Genomic DNA, 13487 nt, shown 5'->3' with positions numbered 1-13487 from the left:
ACATTCTGTTTCCCAACCTGCATTTATGTGAGGAGCCCAACTCATGGGCCATGACAGACATGGACTGTAGACCAGCAATTGCCATTAGACTGCCAGAATCACAGGCATGTCTTCAGTGTCCACTCAGTAGGTGACAAGTACAAAAAGCAGAACCAATGAAAAGGTAACTTTTGCTGCTTTTTGGCAAGTGGAACAAGAGTTGGTCTCCAGAGAACAGGTACAATAATATGCTGCAATAAACGGGGCGCAAGTTTAAATGATCAATGCATTGTATGTATTGCTTAATTATCCAGAAAGATGCAGACTAATGAGAACTTGAAATTAATTTAATGAGTAATGCACAACCATTAACTTGAAAACAGCTCAAAAGAAAAAAGGAAATTGTCATGGTGACAATCCAGAAGACCAACATACAACATCATGGAAAGATGATTCTTTGTTATTACAGCCAAATATATATAGAAGGTTACCTTCTAGAAACAGTTTATTGTTCTAACACTGAATAATTAAAGCGTTTGCTTTAGAGATAGTTGAGTTGAAGAATTTCAGCCTTGCAATAAAACCTTTATCTAGCAAATCAGCTTGAAAACTCCCATTGCTTGCACTGCTATTAAAATATGAAACATTAATTGGTTAATATTTGTGTTTCACAGACTTTTTATGATGGAGGACATCTGTCTGAAAAATGACATTTGAGAGGATAAGAATATGTTGCTGCCCTTTCTCTCTCTCTCTCCCAGTCCCCAAAGAAATTACCCATTTGTCTTTAATCGGGGAGTAAACACCTGCATGTAGTAAATAGATGGAGAAGCTTAAGATGCTATTGCCCTCCAACCATTTGTTATGAATGCTGTGCTGTAAGTTACAGCCTCTTCAGCAGAGTTAGCAGGGCATCTAAGTGTTCCTTTGTCAACTCAAGGGACAACAGTTCCAGTGGAACTTAATCTAAACCATGAGACTTTGCACTAAGAAATACTGCGCTATGCTCCCCTGACCTCCTATGCTAGCTTTGCTGTGTGGCCGTGATCTCTGGGAGCAGACTGGGCAGGGCAAGAGGAGAAAAATTTAAAAAAAAGAAAAAAAAAAAAGGACAAAATAGTAACATCTCAAACAACTGTTGTCTCACCAGGCGTGCACATGCAATTTCATTGTACGTTTCTGTTACCCTGCTGTGATTACCTCCATGTAAAACAAAACCAAAGCGAAGCATAAGCCTCCCACACTTGTAGTGTCATTAGAAAAGCTTGAAACGCAGTTTCTGTACTAACTTGTGCAAGCCAGCTTAACAGCACTGTGCAGAACAATACTAGAACAATTCAGCCTTCTACTGGACTGCTGCCAAAAGACTCATTCAAGTAAACAAAAGGTTTAAAGGATCACTACCAAAGCTCACAGTAAGCATAATGCTTACTGCATAAAAATATTCAACAGAAAAACCTTAAACACTTCAGATTTTTTTTTGTATTAAGTGCCATTGTATTTCTGTGTACTAAAATCTCTTACGCTTACAGACTTTATAAAGTAGTGACATACTGAAATACTCCTGAAGAAATCCAGTTCTGGTAAAAAGTAAAAATAAAGACTAAGTACTAAAACTACTTTTATTATGAATCCATCAAGTTCAAATTTTACTTTTACAAATTTTCTTCTGACTTTCATAATTTCTACAAAAAAATTATTTTCAACCAAATTAATCAAGATTACTAAATCTGAAATTATGGGTGAACAACAGTTTATGTGCTCTGGAAGATGACAGTGCCCAAACCTCTTTTTATCATTTTAAGAAAGCAATTTGAACACAAAGGTCCATTTCTTGCAGGAACAAAAGCAGCCAGCCAGTATAAAGTCAGATAATGTCAGATCTTTTGCATAAGGACAGGAAAAGAACTAGGAGGCTCCTCTAAAGTTAATTTAGGAATTATTTAAATAGTACTAAAGCAGCATTCTCTTAGTGGCAGGATGCTTAAACATTAGAAAGATCTATAAAACAGAAAAGCATAGGAAATTGCACCAGTGTCCATCAATCACTTTTTTTCATGTCTATCACACTGCATTCCTCAAAAAATTCCTCCAATTATATGATTTCTCAGGCTGCCTTGCAGATTGTTGAGCCTTCTCCTTTTCAAAAACAATAGAGTTATGCTAATAATGGCCTTGAAAACAATGCCTAATCTGTTGGCCAAGCCCAGCCAGATGATTTAGTCTTGTCACAAAAGACACAGTCGAAGTGAGGCCATGGCCAAACTTTTGTTTGTGAACTTCATACAAACTCTTCCTCAAAGACAACATTAAAACCTTTGTGGGAGGCCTGATACTTGCTATGGACAAATGCTCTATACTATCCTAAATTGTAAGAGGAATTATGATAAATAATGGAGAGAAGAGTAACAGGGCAATGGTTGCTAGGTCAACTGGCGCAGAGGAGTGAAAGGCAGCTTCTCAAATGATTCATTTCCCCACCACCACTTCATTTATGAAAACCTCCTCTGTTATTTCAACGAGCCAGAGCCCATAAGCATTAAAATCTCTTGCCACTGCCTTTTCTTTGGAAAATAAACAAGCAGCAGATTATTCATGAAGAAAATACAAAAACTACCTATAAATTATTTCACTAATTCATGAAAGCACAAAAATACTTTCAAGTTATGGGAAGAATGCCTAAGAAAAGAATCAACTGTCCAACACAGAGGAACTAAAACCAAAAGACTGAAGAGCAAACATGAGTAAATTTAGCACCTGAAGCTGCGCACCTTGTTTTACTGCTTGTTTGACAATTTATCTTTATTAGTAAAAGCAGGAAGATAACAAAACAATGAAATTACTTGTCAAGGATAAATATGTACTTAATATAGTCATAGCAAGATTTGTCAAAAGAGAATTTTACAAGCTTGCTGTCCCTTATAAAATGGGGGTTTTCATCCTTATAAAAGGATTAAAAGATTTTTATAAGGGATCCCCTTATAAAAGGGATTTTTCCTGTTTAATTTAGTGCATTTTTGTGGTAGTAGTCTTCAAAAATGAAAAGTTTGACTTATTTACACTCAACATAGATACCCGTGTCATCCATTTCAGTTTTACAGGCAATTAAAAAAACCCCAAACAAACAAATTTTCCAAAGGTATAATATATACACACAGGATGCAAAAAAACCCACTACATTCTCTTTTTTTTATGACGTTTATGGCTTAAGTGTTGGCATTTTTAGCCTCATTATGAAATAGCTTTCTTTAAATACCTCTTTCTCTTGCTTCTTTGATAAAAAGATAAAATGTCGTAAACTATCTTAAAACAAGCTTCTGGCATGGACATACCTGTTATCAATTTGACATCAAATAGTAGCCAACAAAAACTATGTCTCCCACGTTACAATTTTTTTTCTGCCTTACAAAAAATAATACTTAAGGATGTAGAACCAAAATATTAATAAAGTAGCTACAGGTCCCTTAGTTAAAAATACTTCTAATACATTATATCAGTTAACACAGTATTCTGTATTTCGGTATCTTCATACATGGGAAAAAATAAGGAAGCCATTGTAAAAGACAAGCTCAAGTATTCAAAGAGGTTGTCATTCCACATTTATATAAGCTAATCCTAAGTCTCTCCCATACCATATTTTTCCTTTATTAAATTTTTCTTTCTTGGAGTGCCATATAATACTGAGGGTACATAAACAAAGCACCATAGACCTAGTCCCTCACTGTGGAAACAGGAGCATCTTGGTTATAGACAACATCCCACGTCTTTCTGAAACAGAGAATACCATGTCCCCAGGTATTTGATATACATACAGCCTAGTAATATATATCTCCATTTTTTTTCTGCTTTAAAGCTGGGATATTCAGATAGTTTTCTTCTTATTTAATAATGCTTATACTATTACAACTGAATTAATAGCTAAACTGATTTTAAAAAAATGCTTCAAAACCCAAATACTTCATTTACCTACTTTTAATGTTCCCACTATTTACTAGAAATACTGGAAAACAAATCTTCGTTATTAGAAGGTATCAGTGTGAGAAACACACACACACAAAAAAAAAAGAAAACCTCCTGCCTTTTCCCCAATAAAAATGAGCCTACGTTTGTATTCAGACCTAATTCTTCCTGATGCTTACTGTAACAGTGGAAACGCTTTTTTCCTAAGTTGCCATGCCAACATCAACAATGAGGAAAGATACTGGAAAGATTCACAAAATGTAAATCTTATTTTTCTTTCACTGTTCAACCTTAAACTATGTGGTGAATTAAACTTTCTGGGATACAATGTGAAACTTCAATTCTGCATTATTTTACAGGAAAAAAACCCGTTCTTGATAATTACCGCATCTCTCAAAAATATTTAACTAATACTGCTATTATACACTAGCTCTGGTTTTAAAACTATTAAAAAATATAAATAACTCCATTCTATACACCTCAAAGTATTCCAGTTGGGGTTTTAATGCCAGTGTTCCAAGCCACCACAACAGGTGAAGCTGCTCAGGACAGATTTCGTAACAAACACCAGAGCACTTTAACTCCACCTAACACAGTGTGGGGAGAGCAAGTGAACAGAGTCAATTAATGTTATTTGAAGAAAGCAAAGAAACAACATTATTCCCAAAGAAAATATTTAAGCAATGCCAAGAAAAGGAGAAGAGTCACTTTTGCACTCACCATTCTTCCGTTCATTGAGAGGAGGTAAGTACTGGTTGGGCTGCAAGGAGAGCTCCTTGAACTCGTGCGCGACGGCTTCGCTGTGAGGACTAGGAGCCAGCCGCGTGAGCGACCCAGGGTCCTCCTCAGCATCCGCTGTCCCCAGGTGATCCATTGTGTTAAATCGTCTGGAGATAGGGAGTGCAAGCGGTCTCTTAATCACCTTATAGTTGACAAAAATAATAAAAAAAAAAAGCCACACACAGACACATTACTTTTTTTGTTCGGGTTTTGGCGAGTTCCTTTGCACACAATATTCAACTTTAAAATGATATATACAATATATACTAATTTTGCACAAATATTACAGGTTTGCAAAAATATAGTTAAGCAATGTATTTATGAGCAATTTAACAGTGATTTAGTTGTGAGAAGCAGGACAGTTTCTCTGCTCACTTTGACAGAAAAATGACACAATGTGAACACTCAGTAAGGATGTCCGGAAGCTCCTGTGCCCTACCTTCTAGCAAGCAACACAGCCCGTTTATCAGCAAAATGTTCCTTTTTTCAGTAGTTTATATTAGAGAATTCTGAATTAATATATGATAGCATACAAATAGCTTTTAATATTTCCAAGCACTGCACAACTTTTGTTCAGATCAAAAATCAACTTTGGTATTAATACAGGACCTCATACCACCAAAGAACTACATTAGAACTAGTTAATCTTTAATCTTTCCAGCAAGGAGGGCTTTTTGCCATGAACTTTTTCAAATTAATTTTATTGCATATTAGCTACTTACAGTAAAATACTCTACAGAGTGGAACAGAAGTCCCAATTTATTATTTCTTTCCTTTCTGTCATTAATGTGGTACTTAATCTACAGTGAGGAGAGACAGAAGTATGAATTACTGGTACAGGCTTTTTATAGCTCACAGAACTCTATCAAGTAATTAAAATTTCAATAAATCAATATGAACTTCAATTAAGTCTATCCCTGGATTCTTGGAAACGCGAACAATATGGAATATTAACAATTCATGAAGATCTGTAAAACCAAGGAAATGTCTTATTAAATTGTTTGGTTTTAGTTATTTTTCTTAAGAAACACTAATACTGCCAATACTCGACCATAAACTTCAAACTTCAGGTATGCTGAATATAAATACAGCACGGATTTAATGATTAAAATGTATTTAATGGGTGTGTTTAATGGTTATTAAAATGCAACATATGCTTCAATGACCACACACAAAAATATGTCAAATGTTACTTGGTATTTTAAAAATCATCAAGATGACAAAAAATTTTCATGACCACCAAAGAACGGCCTATGCTACTAAAAGGGGTAAAGAATCATGTTGCTGAAAGTGACAATTTGAAAATAAGAAATATAAGCAAGTACGGATTGGTATATAACTCAGCAGAACAATTAGGATGGTTAAGTACATATTTTTCATTATTTTCCATAGTTACCAATTGGTGCTTTCACATTAAATGAAGACACATTAACTTACTGTTATGCAAGATTTTTTTTCTTTGTTCTTAGCTTTTAGAAGCATAATTTACCCAGCTCTCATTCGATTTCCTGACATTACACTCTCCTCAAACTCCCACTCACCCATACAAATTAAGTACATTATTAATGAAGCGAGTCCCTTCAGAGCAGAATTTAAGTGAAAATTTAGCTGCTTATCTGCTCATATTCACAGCATTTTATTCACAATTTATTAGCTATGAGTTATGCTTTGGAGTCACTTTTCAAAAGAGATTGAACCACATTAGCTGTATTCATGCCATTAAATCCATATGAAATTAATAGAAACACCTTCTTGTACTAAAGGTTTAACATTCATTATGCTGCATCTTAGCTTTGACTAACTCTTGTCCCCATGACAGATAACTAAATATCTTGCTTTAAATTAAACCAGTTTAACTTTCATCACTTGTACAACACACTGCTAAATTAGCTACATGTCCATTTCTTAATTTTCATTTCAGGAATGGTATATATGGTTTTATTGTCCAGATTCAACTAAGAACCAGGCATGCAAGAATTACATGCAACATGTTGAATGACATCGATGGCAGTATTGCAATGCAACTCAAAACAAGTTGACTTCTCACACAAAATGTGAGAAGGGACCTTCTGGAGGTCATCTAGTCCTTCCCCCAGCCCTGAGTAGGGCTACCACCTGCTCGGGAACTTAACTTGTCAGGTTCCGAAAATCTCCAAAGCTAGTGATTCCACCACCTCTGGATGACCTCACTGTCAATGCCTTGTCCCCCCACTTCAAACAGAACTTCTTCTATTGCAGCCTCTGACTGTTGCCTCTCGGTGTTTTGCTCTAACACAGATGATACTGCTGATTGTGACTCATACAGTACACAAACTTGGTCACCAGGAACTATCTAAAAACAAAGTTCTCCAATGCAGAACTTGAACCCTAATTTGAAAGTTTCCAATTCACAGTAAAGTCTCACATATTGCAAATCCCTTGTCTTAAATTTTTTTGGATAAACAATTTTAACCACTAAAAATAAAGCTGTTCATAAAAAAAACCAGCAAGCCTAAACATGCACTATTTATCATTTATCGGTTTGCCATCTTTTATGATTACAGAATTTCACAGAACAGGCCTCTAGGAAGCAAAACTGAAACAGGCTGTAGCATGTACATTGAAATACCACAGCTGATACCTTTTTTTGTTTCCCCAAGCAGTTGTCTATACTGATTGACAGAGCAGGATGAGCTCACTACACCCTGTCACATGCAGAAACCCTCTTGATTTTTCGCTGCAAGCCCCTTTACTGATGGGCTGTTAAAAATCCAGTTATTTTCCCAAATGATCCTTTAACACTAGAACCCGTTGCTGTGTTGCTACATCATCTTTGAATGAAAGACACTCTAGAATTCCCACAAATTTGTCAAATTCCTCAGTCATGTCTCAAATCACATTTTGCTCTCTTTTTTTTTTTTTTTTCTTCCATTTTTACTGATGAACTGCTTCCACATCAGACTATGGAAATATTTTGAGCTAAGAACACCGAATTCTCTTGACCTTCCCCCAGAAAAGAAAAGACACACACCCCCACCCAGCATTTACAAGCGTTTTCTTGGGGGGAAAAAAGTCTGTGACCTACATCATCAAGATCTGGCTCAGATACACTATGATCAACGACAGCCTCTTACTGAATCAGTGAACAGAACATCTAAGCGATACTATAAAGATGACAGATTGAGGACTTGCAATAATAAAATATAAACAATTAATTTGATTCTTCTCTCTTGTTCCATTAGAATCTAAAGGAGAATTCAGCTGTTCAACTTTCTAAAAAGAACTTCTAAACAAAATTACTAGTTTGTCTTAGGCATAAGATTTTCCTTATTGACAAAGTAATTTTAAAACTTAAATAAAAATAATTTTGATTAATAGCTTTCCAAACAAAAAAAAAGAAATAGACAAGAAGAAAAAAAAAAGTCATCACTATGCAAACATCTTTTTACACTGTTGTATATATGAAATAATAAACCACTACTATTTTTTAGCATGCTCATTTTAAGTGCTGGAGAAGATGCATACAATTGCTTTATCATCAGCTGGAGCTTACACAACCAGCAGCACTTACTTCACATGAATAAGATATGCAGAACATCTCCATCTATCTTCAGTTTTCAAAAAGCCATATTTCATCCTGACTTTTCTAATATAACTGATTATTTGGACGTTAACAATTCAAAAATGAAGAACAGCAGGAGAAAACATGAGTTCACCTTTATTAAAATCAAACCCTGTACAATAAATACTTTATCCAGTCATCGTACAAAAGCGAGAAACTCATCTGGTTTAGAATTTAATGTACCATGATACTACCGTATTTTATATTACAGATAACACATTTGCTTCCCCTTTCTCATTTATTTGAAGCCTCCTTGATCTTGAAGAATTATTTCATATTTGCTATCTGCATTTACAGATGGTAACTATTATCTATGTCACCCCTGATTTTAAGCAGGCCCATACACAAAAGCATATTAATAAAAATAATTGAAACTGAAGAGTAAAGACACGTACAGGAAAAATACAATTTAAAAAAATATCCATACTATTAAAGTCTCAAGATTCTACTCTGCATAATCCAAGAAAGCGACATTTTATACAAGGCTAATCTGACGGACAGAAATCAATTGTCACTTCAGGGGTGTCCACTCCCATCCTTGAAACTAACACATCTAAAGCTTTATTAAGTTGTATGAACCATCATTGTATTTGGTATGAAAAGCACTTCTACTTATAAAGTGTTGGAAAACATAATACCATCTTATTTGTAGCAATAAGAAACAAAACTACGCCACTCTTCCAATAGTCCCAAAGGATTTCAGGTTTGGGTTTTTTGGGTTTGTTTGCTGGGTTTTTAAAGTAAAAACTAGAATAAAATTCTTTTCCTGCTTAACCTTCAGAATAGGTACAGAATATGCACCAGCACTGCAAGCCAGGCTTCGGTTCACGTTTATCTGACAACCCCACAGAAAGCGTTCCAGTTCTGGCGCAGGAGAACTCCCGTAGAGCGTATGAGCATTATGTAAGTGTTCTCACAGATCGTAGGTGGTTGCTATCTTTCTTAACTGCTGAAGACAAATGCTTCTTTTATTTTTAAACATTTTATCTTCAAAAGACAAAGTATATTTCCTCAGAAAAATCCTAGAAGGGGGAAAATACGTACTTCCCTGCCACTTGAGACACTAGAACTGGTATTTTATTCAGCACAAACTGTGAGATCTGGATGACACTTAAGCAGTAAATCAGCTTTTATCTTAGAGATCTGCTGGAAAAAACAGTTCAAGAATCACAGTGCATTCAAACTCTGGCCAAGTCAAATGGCTGACCTTAACACTGCTCACGCATTTACACCTGCAAGTGTAAAATGTGACTCTGCACAGTGCAGTGTCAAATTAGTAACAGTCACGCCACAGCAGATATTAGCAATGTCAGGCTCCAGTGCTGAATTTACTACAGAATCATGGTGTGAACATCAGCAGTCAAATCACCTAGGTTTAAGTTCCTCCATTTATAAATCTCAGTAAAATTTTAAATGATGTAGCTAGCAGTTTGCAATATGCCAGAATCTTTAGTGGGAAGAATATCAGAATTGCAAAATGTTGGGTTTGGATTTTTGGTTTTGGTTTGGTTTTTTTCCTTCAATGCGTCAGGAAGCACTAAAAAAAGACACTTAAAAAGCTTAGGCACCACATCCAGCAGGTTAGCCTAACCGCATCCCGTGAAGGTCATTTGCATTAAGCTCTTGGATCTCTCCATCAATGCCTAGAAAGACTTGAAAATCTGTACAGTGGGGATGATGATCTCTAACACTGGAGGGGTAATAAGCATTTAGGGGACCATTACAGTTTCAAATATTTCTTCAATTTGAACAGTGAGCATTAATGATTTGTATCTGAGATAATGTGCTACGTCAAAGTCGCAACATGAGACTGACTTGGCAATTCCTCTTTCCATCCCATAAAAGAAGGGCAAGAACTATGCTTTCAGAATGCAGCTGGCCCTACCCCAATGCACGCATATGCCTACAGCAAACTTCCGTTCTAATCTTCAAACTGCCAGAGTCCAAGTGGTCAGACCCTTGGAATGCTCAGTACCTCCCTTCTTCCACAGGATCAATCCAAGCAGGACTTGGCCATAAACATTCAAAATACACAGGAACATTTAGCTCACTGAACAATACGGTAACTGTAAGTTAAGAGTCATTTCCCAGAGACAAGAACTGGGGATGAAATACATGCTTCAAAGAGAGGAAAAGACGCAATGTTTTTAAAAGATGACTCCTCTTGGCATGCTGCTTATCAGCAAGGGGTAAAAAGAAAATGAAGAAACAAATAGTAGGGACGGCTCCAGAAAATCCATCCCAAGTCAGTTCCTGGAGCAATACCAAATCTAGGTGTCTGCTACAAGGACAGTAATGCTCCTCAGTCTAGTACAGAATGGTTTCTCTGGGACCTCTAAAATGCAGCGTGTTCTATTTGGTAGACACTAGCACATACCATATATGCACAATTTCCTTTCAGCTGGGCTTACATCCTATCATATGTATGAGATCTTATTGAATTCCTACGTGAAAAGCTATTAGGGCTCCCTTTATAATTGTTCTGAATACCTTTTTCTGCATGTCCATACACATTTTTTCCCCAAACTCTAAAGAGTACTTATACTTCATTACAAAATTGAAAGATTAATAATAATGAAAAAAAAAAAAGCTTTGGAAATACTTACAAAGTATCTAAAAGCCACTTAAAGCTGTTCCTCCAAATCACCTGTCTTTTACACCAAGTCTTATACATTGTTTTTTTTTAAATAGTAAAGATGCAAAAAACAAAAAATAACCTTTTGCATTGCAATTTTAACAATAAACCGTTACAGAAAAGGGGTTCGGGGGTTTTGTTTTTCTTCCTTTTTTGTTTTCTCAGTAGGTTTCAAATCCACTTACTGAAATAGCATTTAGAACCAGTAAATACAAAACAAATATGGAAAGTACTTGCTATTAATAATCACCCAGATTGTCAGTATATTAACTGAACAGGTCTAATTCATTTTTGACATTCATAATTTCACTGATCGGAGAAAATGTCTCAAATTAAGTTTGCCTCTGCTGCAAGAACGATGCTTATTCTGTTGAGATTTAGCCCCTCATTTTATGTATTCCACAGTGGATTAAAAGACCAAAAGACACTTTTCATGAAAAAAAAGTCTTGAAAGTATTCAACCATTTTAGTATTCCACTTCACACAGGATGATGCTGTTCCTTTTCCCAAAGCGAAGCAGCGTCACCACTGCTGACATCTTGGTGCTGCTTCCAATCTCTGCAGGTACTTTCTCACCCAACCTCTCTCATTATAAGTATTTTGGATACAGTATATGAACTTTTTAGATACAAGGACATTAATGACAGATAACTGATGTTAAATTATTATATTGAAAAAAAATTCAATCCTGTAAATTCAAATACAGTGCTGAGATATTAATGAATGAAGATAAATTTTGTGGTAAAATACACAGCAACAAGAACTTAAATCATACAGCTATTTTTACAAAGGTAATTAGACAAAAGCAGAAAAAGATGAGGAATATCAACGGCTGACTAACTATGAGTAATCATCTTGGATTATGCATTATCAGAAACTCGTTGTTACCATTAATTTACTTAAAAAGCAGTGTGCAGAAGTATATGAGAGAACTGAAGTCCTGTCAGGCTTCTCACCATACCATACTATGACATGCTTTGTAAAGGAGCATGGAGTCAAGACTGGACTGATAAATATTTCAGATAAATGTCTTCTTTTATTTCATAAATTATTGAGATTAAATTTTTGTAACTGTCTACTCTAGCTAAATTAATACCGCTGAGCAGACGCTAGAAGACCTCCAGAAACTCATTTAACATTTTTGCATATTTTGATGACAATGCTACACTGAGATTCTCTTTACTAATTCTTAGAAGGAAATATTTAAAACTTAAGTCTTTGGACTGATTAAAGCCTGAAAAGAAATATGCCACACTACCAAATGCACACCATAAACTATGTAAAGTATAGAAAAATACTTATATCCGGACAGAGGCAGGGGATGAGTCAACAGAATACTAAATGATACATTCCTTCCTGTGCCATCTCCAGGCAAAAAAAAAAAAAAAAAAAAAAAAAAAAAAAGGCAAAAAGGCATCTCATTCACAATGGGAGATACAGCCTGCTAAGCGCAAATTAATTATCAGGCAGAAAGTGTGGGTCTGCGATGAGCAAAGGCAGCCTCCCACAGCTCCCTTAAAGCATGGGGAAGCTAAAGCTTACCCTGCTGCTCTGTAGGGCCGTACAGATGATTTACTTCTTTTTCGCATTACTGCCTTCTCAAAACTAACCTATTCAAATAACATTTGGTAAAATCTTATGGGCTTCACATAACCCTACAGTGGAAAGGATACAAAGCTTAAAGTTGTAAAGCTTAAGTACTTTAAGGTCTCATAAAAATGTTTTAAGTAGATACATTACAATTATCTTCTGTGTTCATACTTTGTGAGCTTTAAAATGGCAATTAATAATAAAATTTATCCAAGATGCTAAACTTCTTACAAATATTTTAAGTAAAGCAAGCCAAGGTTCAACACGCATAATATTCAAGTCACTAAAATGAAACCAACCCCTTCAGATGGAAGTAATGTTTGTTTACTGATTATATAAAACTTTTCAAAGCTACCATCTTCCTTTAAGAAAGTTATGAAAATAACTTTGCAGCATGCACCAAAATCAATAAACAAACAGCCTGATAACCAAATGAAAAAGTAGAGTCTAGGATTAGCTGCCTCTTAGAGACAATACAGTCAACATCCTTTTTCTTTAAAGAAGAGCATGCGCTTCTATCATGTGAAAGAGATATGGTCACCTAGGTAGCTGTGCAAGCTATTTAAAACCAAGCATCGAAGCTAGCATCTATTAATGCATCCGGATAACCCAGAACATCTTTTAATATACCTTCTACTGACGCAATGCTTTATAAGTAGAAGCTACATTATGCTTAACTTTGTATGGTACCGTTTGTAGCAGAAAGTTCATAAAGACTTAACTCATGTTGTAAAACGTAAATCGCGATAAGAAGACGTTATTTCATCTACAACTACCTAGTAAATCCATCCTTCCTAACAGCTGCTACCTGAGCACTCCGTAGCACCAAGAATTATGGCAACAACGTTTGAAAGTATAATAGATAAACTTTGTGCTACAACTCGTCATAAGCAAAGGACTTCCAGATACAGTCTTCAATAGTTTTTTACTTTAAATCACCTT

General features: G+C 35.5%; 1 protein-coding gene across 9 annotated transcripts in view; it reads right to left on the bottom strand.

Moving 5' to 3' along the window:
- The window catches only part of MRTFB (myocardin related transcription factor B), a 93305-nt gene that overhangs the window by 66108 nt on the left and 13710 nt on the right, over positions 1-13487 (bottom strand). For 6 of the 9 annotated variants that reach the window (XR_008467964.1, XM_054211147.1, XM_054211154.1 and 3 more), the window contains one exon: positions 4660-4861. Coding sequence is in view for 7 of the 9 variants with exons in the window: in XM_054211147.1 (XP_054067122.1) it covers positions 4660-4813 (154 nt within the window). In the remaining 2 variants the exon portion in view is untranslated. Of the gene's footprint in view, positions 1-4659; positions 4862-13487 lie in introns of those variants that run through there. The other 3 variants (XM_054211150.1, XM_054211149.1, XM_054211152.1) reach the window with 2 other exon arrangements.

Source organism: Rissa tridactyla, chromosome 8 (assembly GCF_028500815.1).
Source record: "Rissa tridactyla isolate bRisTri1 chromosome 8, bRisTri1.patW.cur.20221130, whole genome shotgun sequence".
Lineage (NCBI taxonomy): Eukaryota > Metazoa > Chordata > Aves > Charadriiformes > Laridae > Rissa > Rissa tridactyla.
This window is presented reverse-complemented; position numbering and strand designations above follow the sequence as displayed.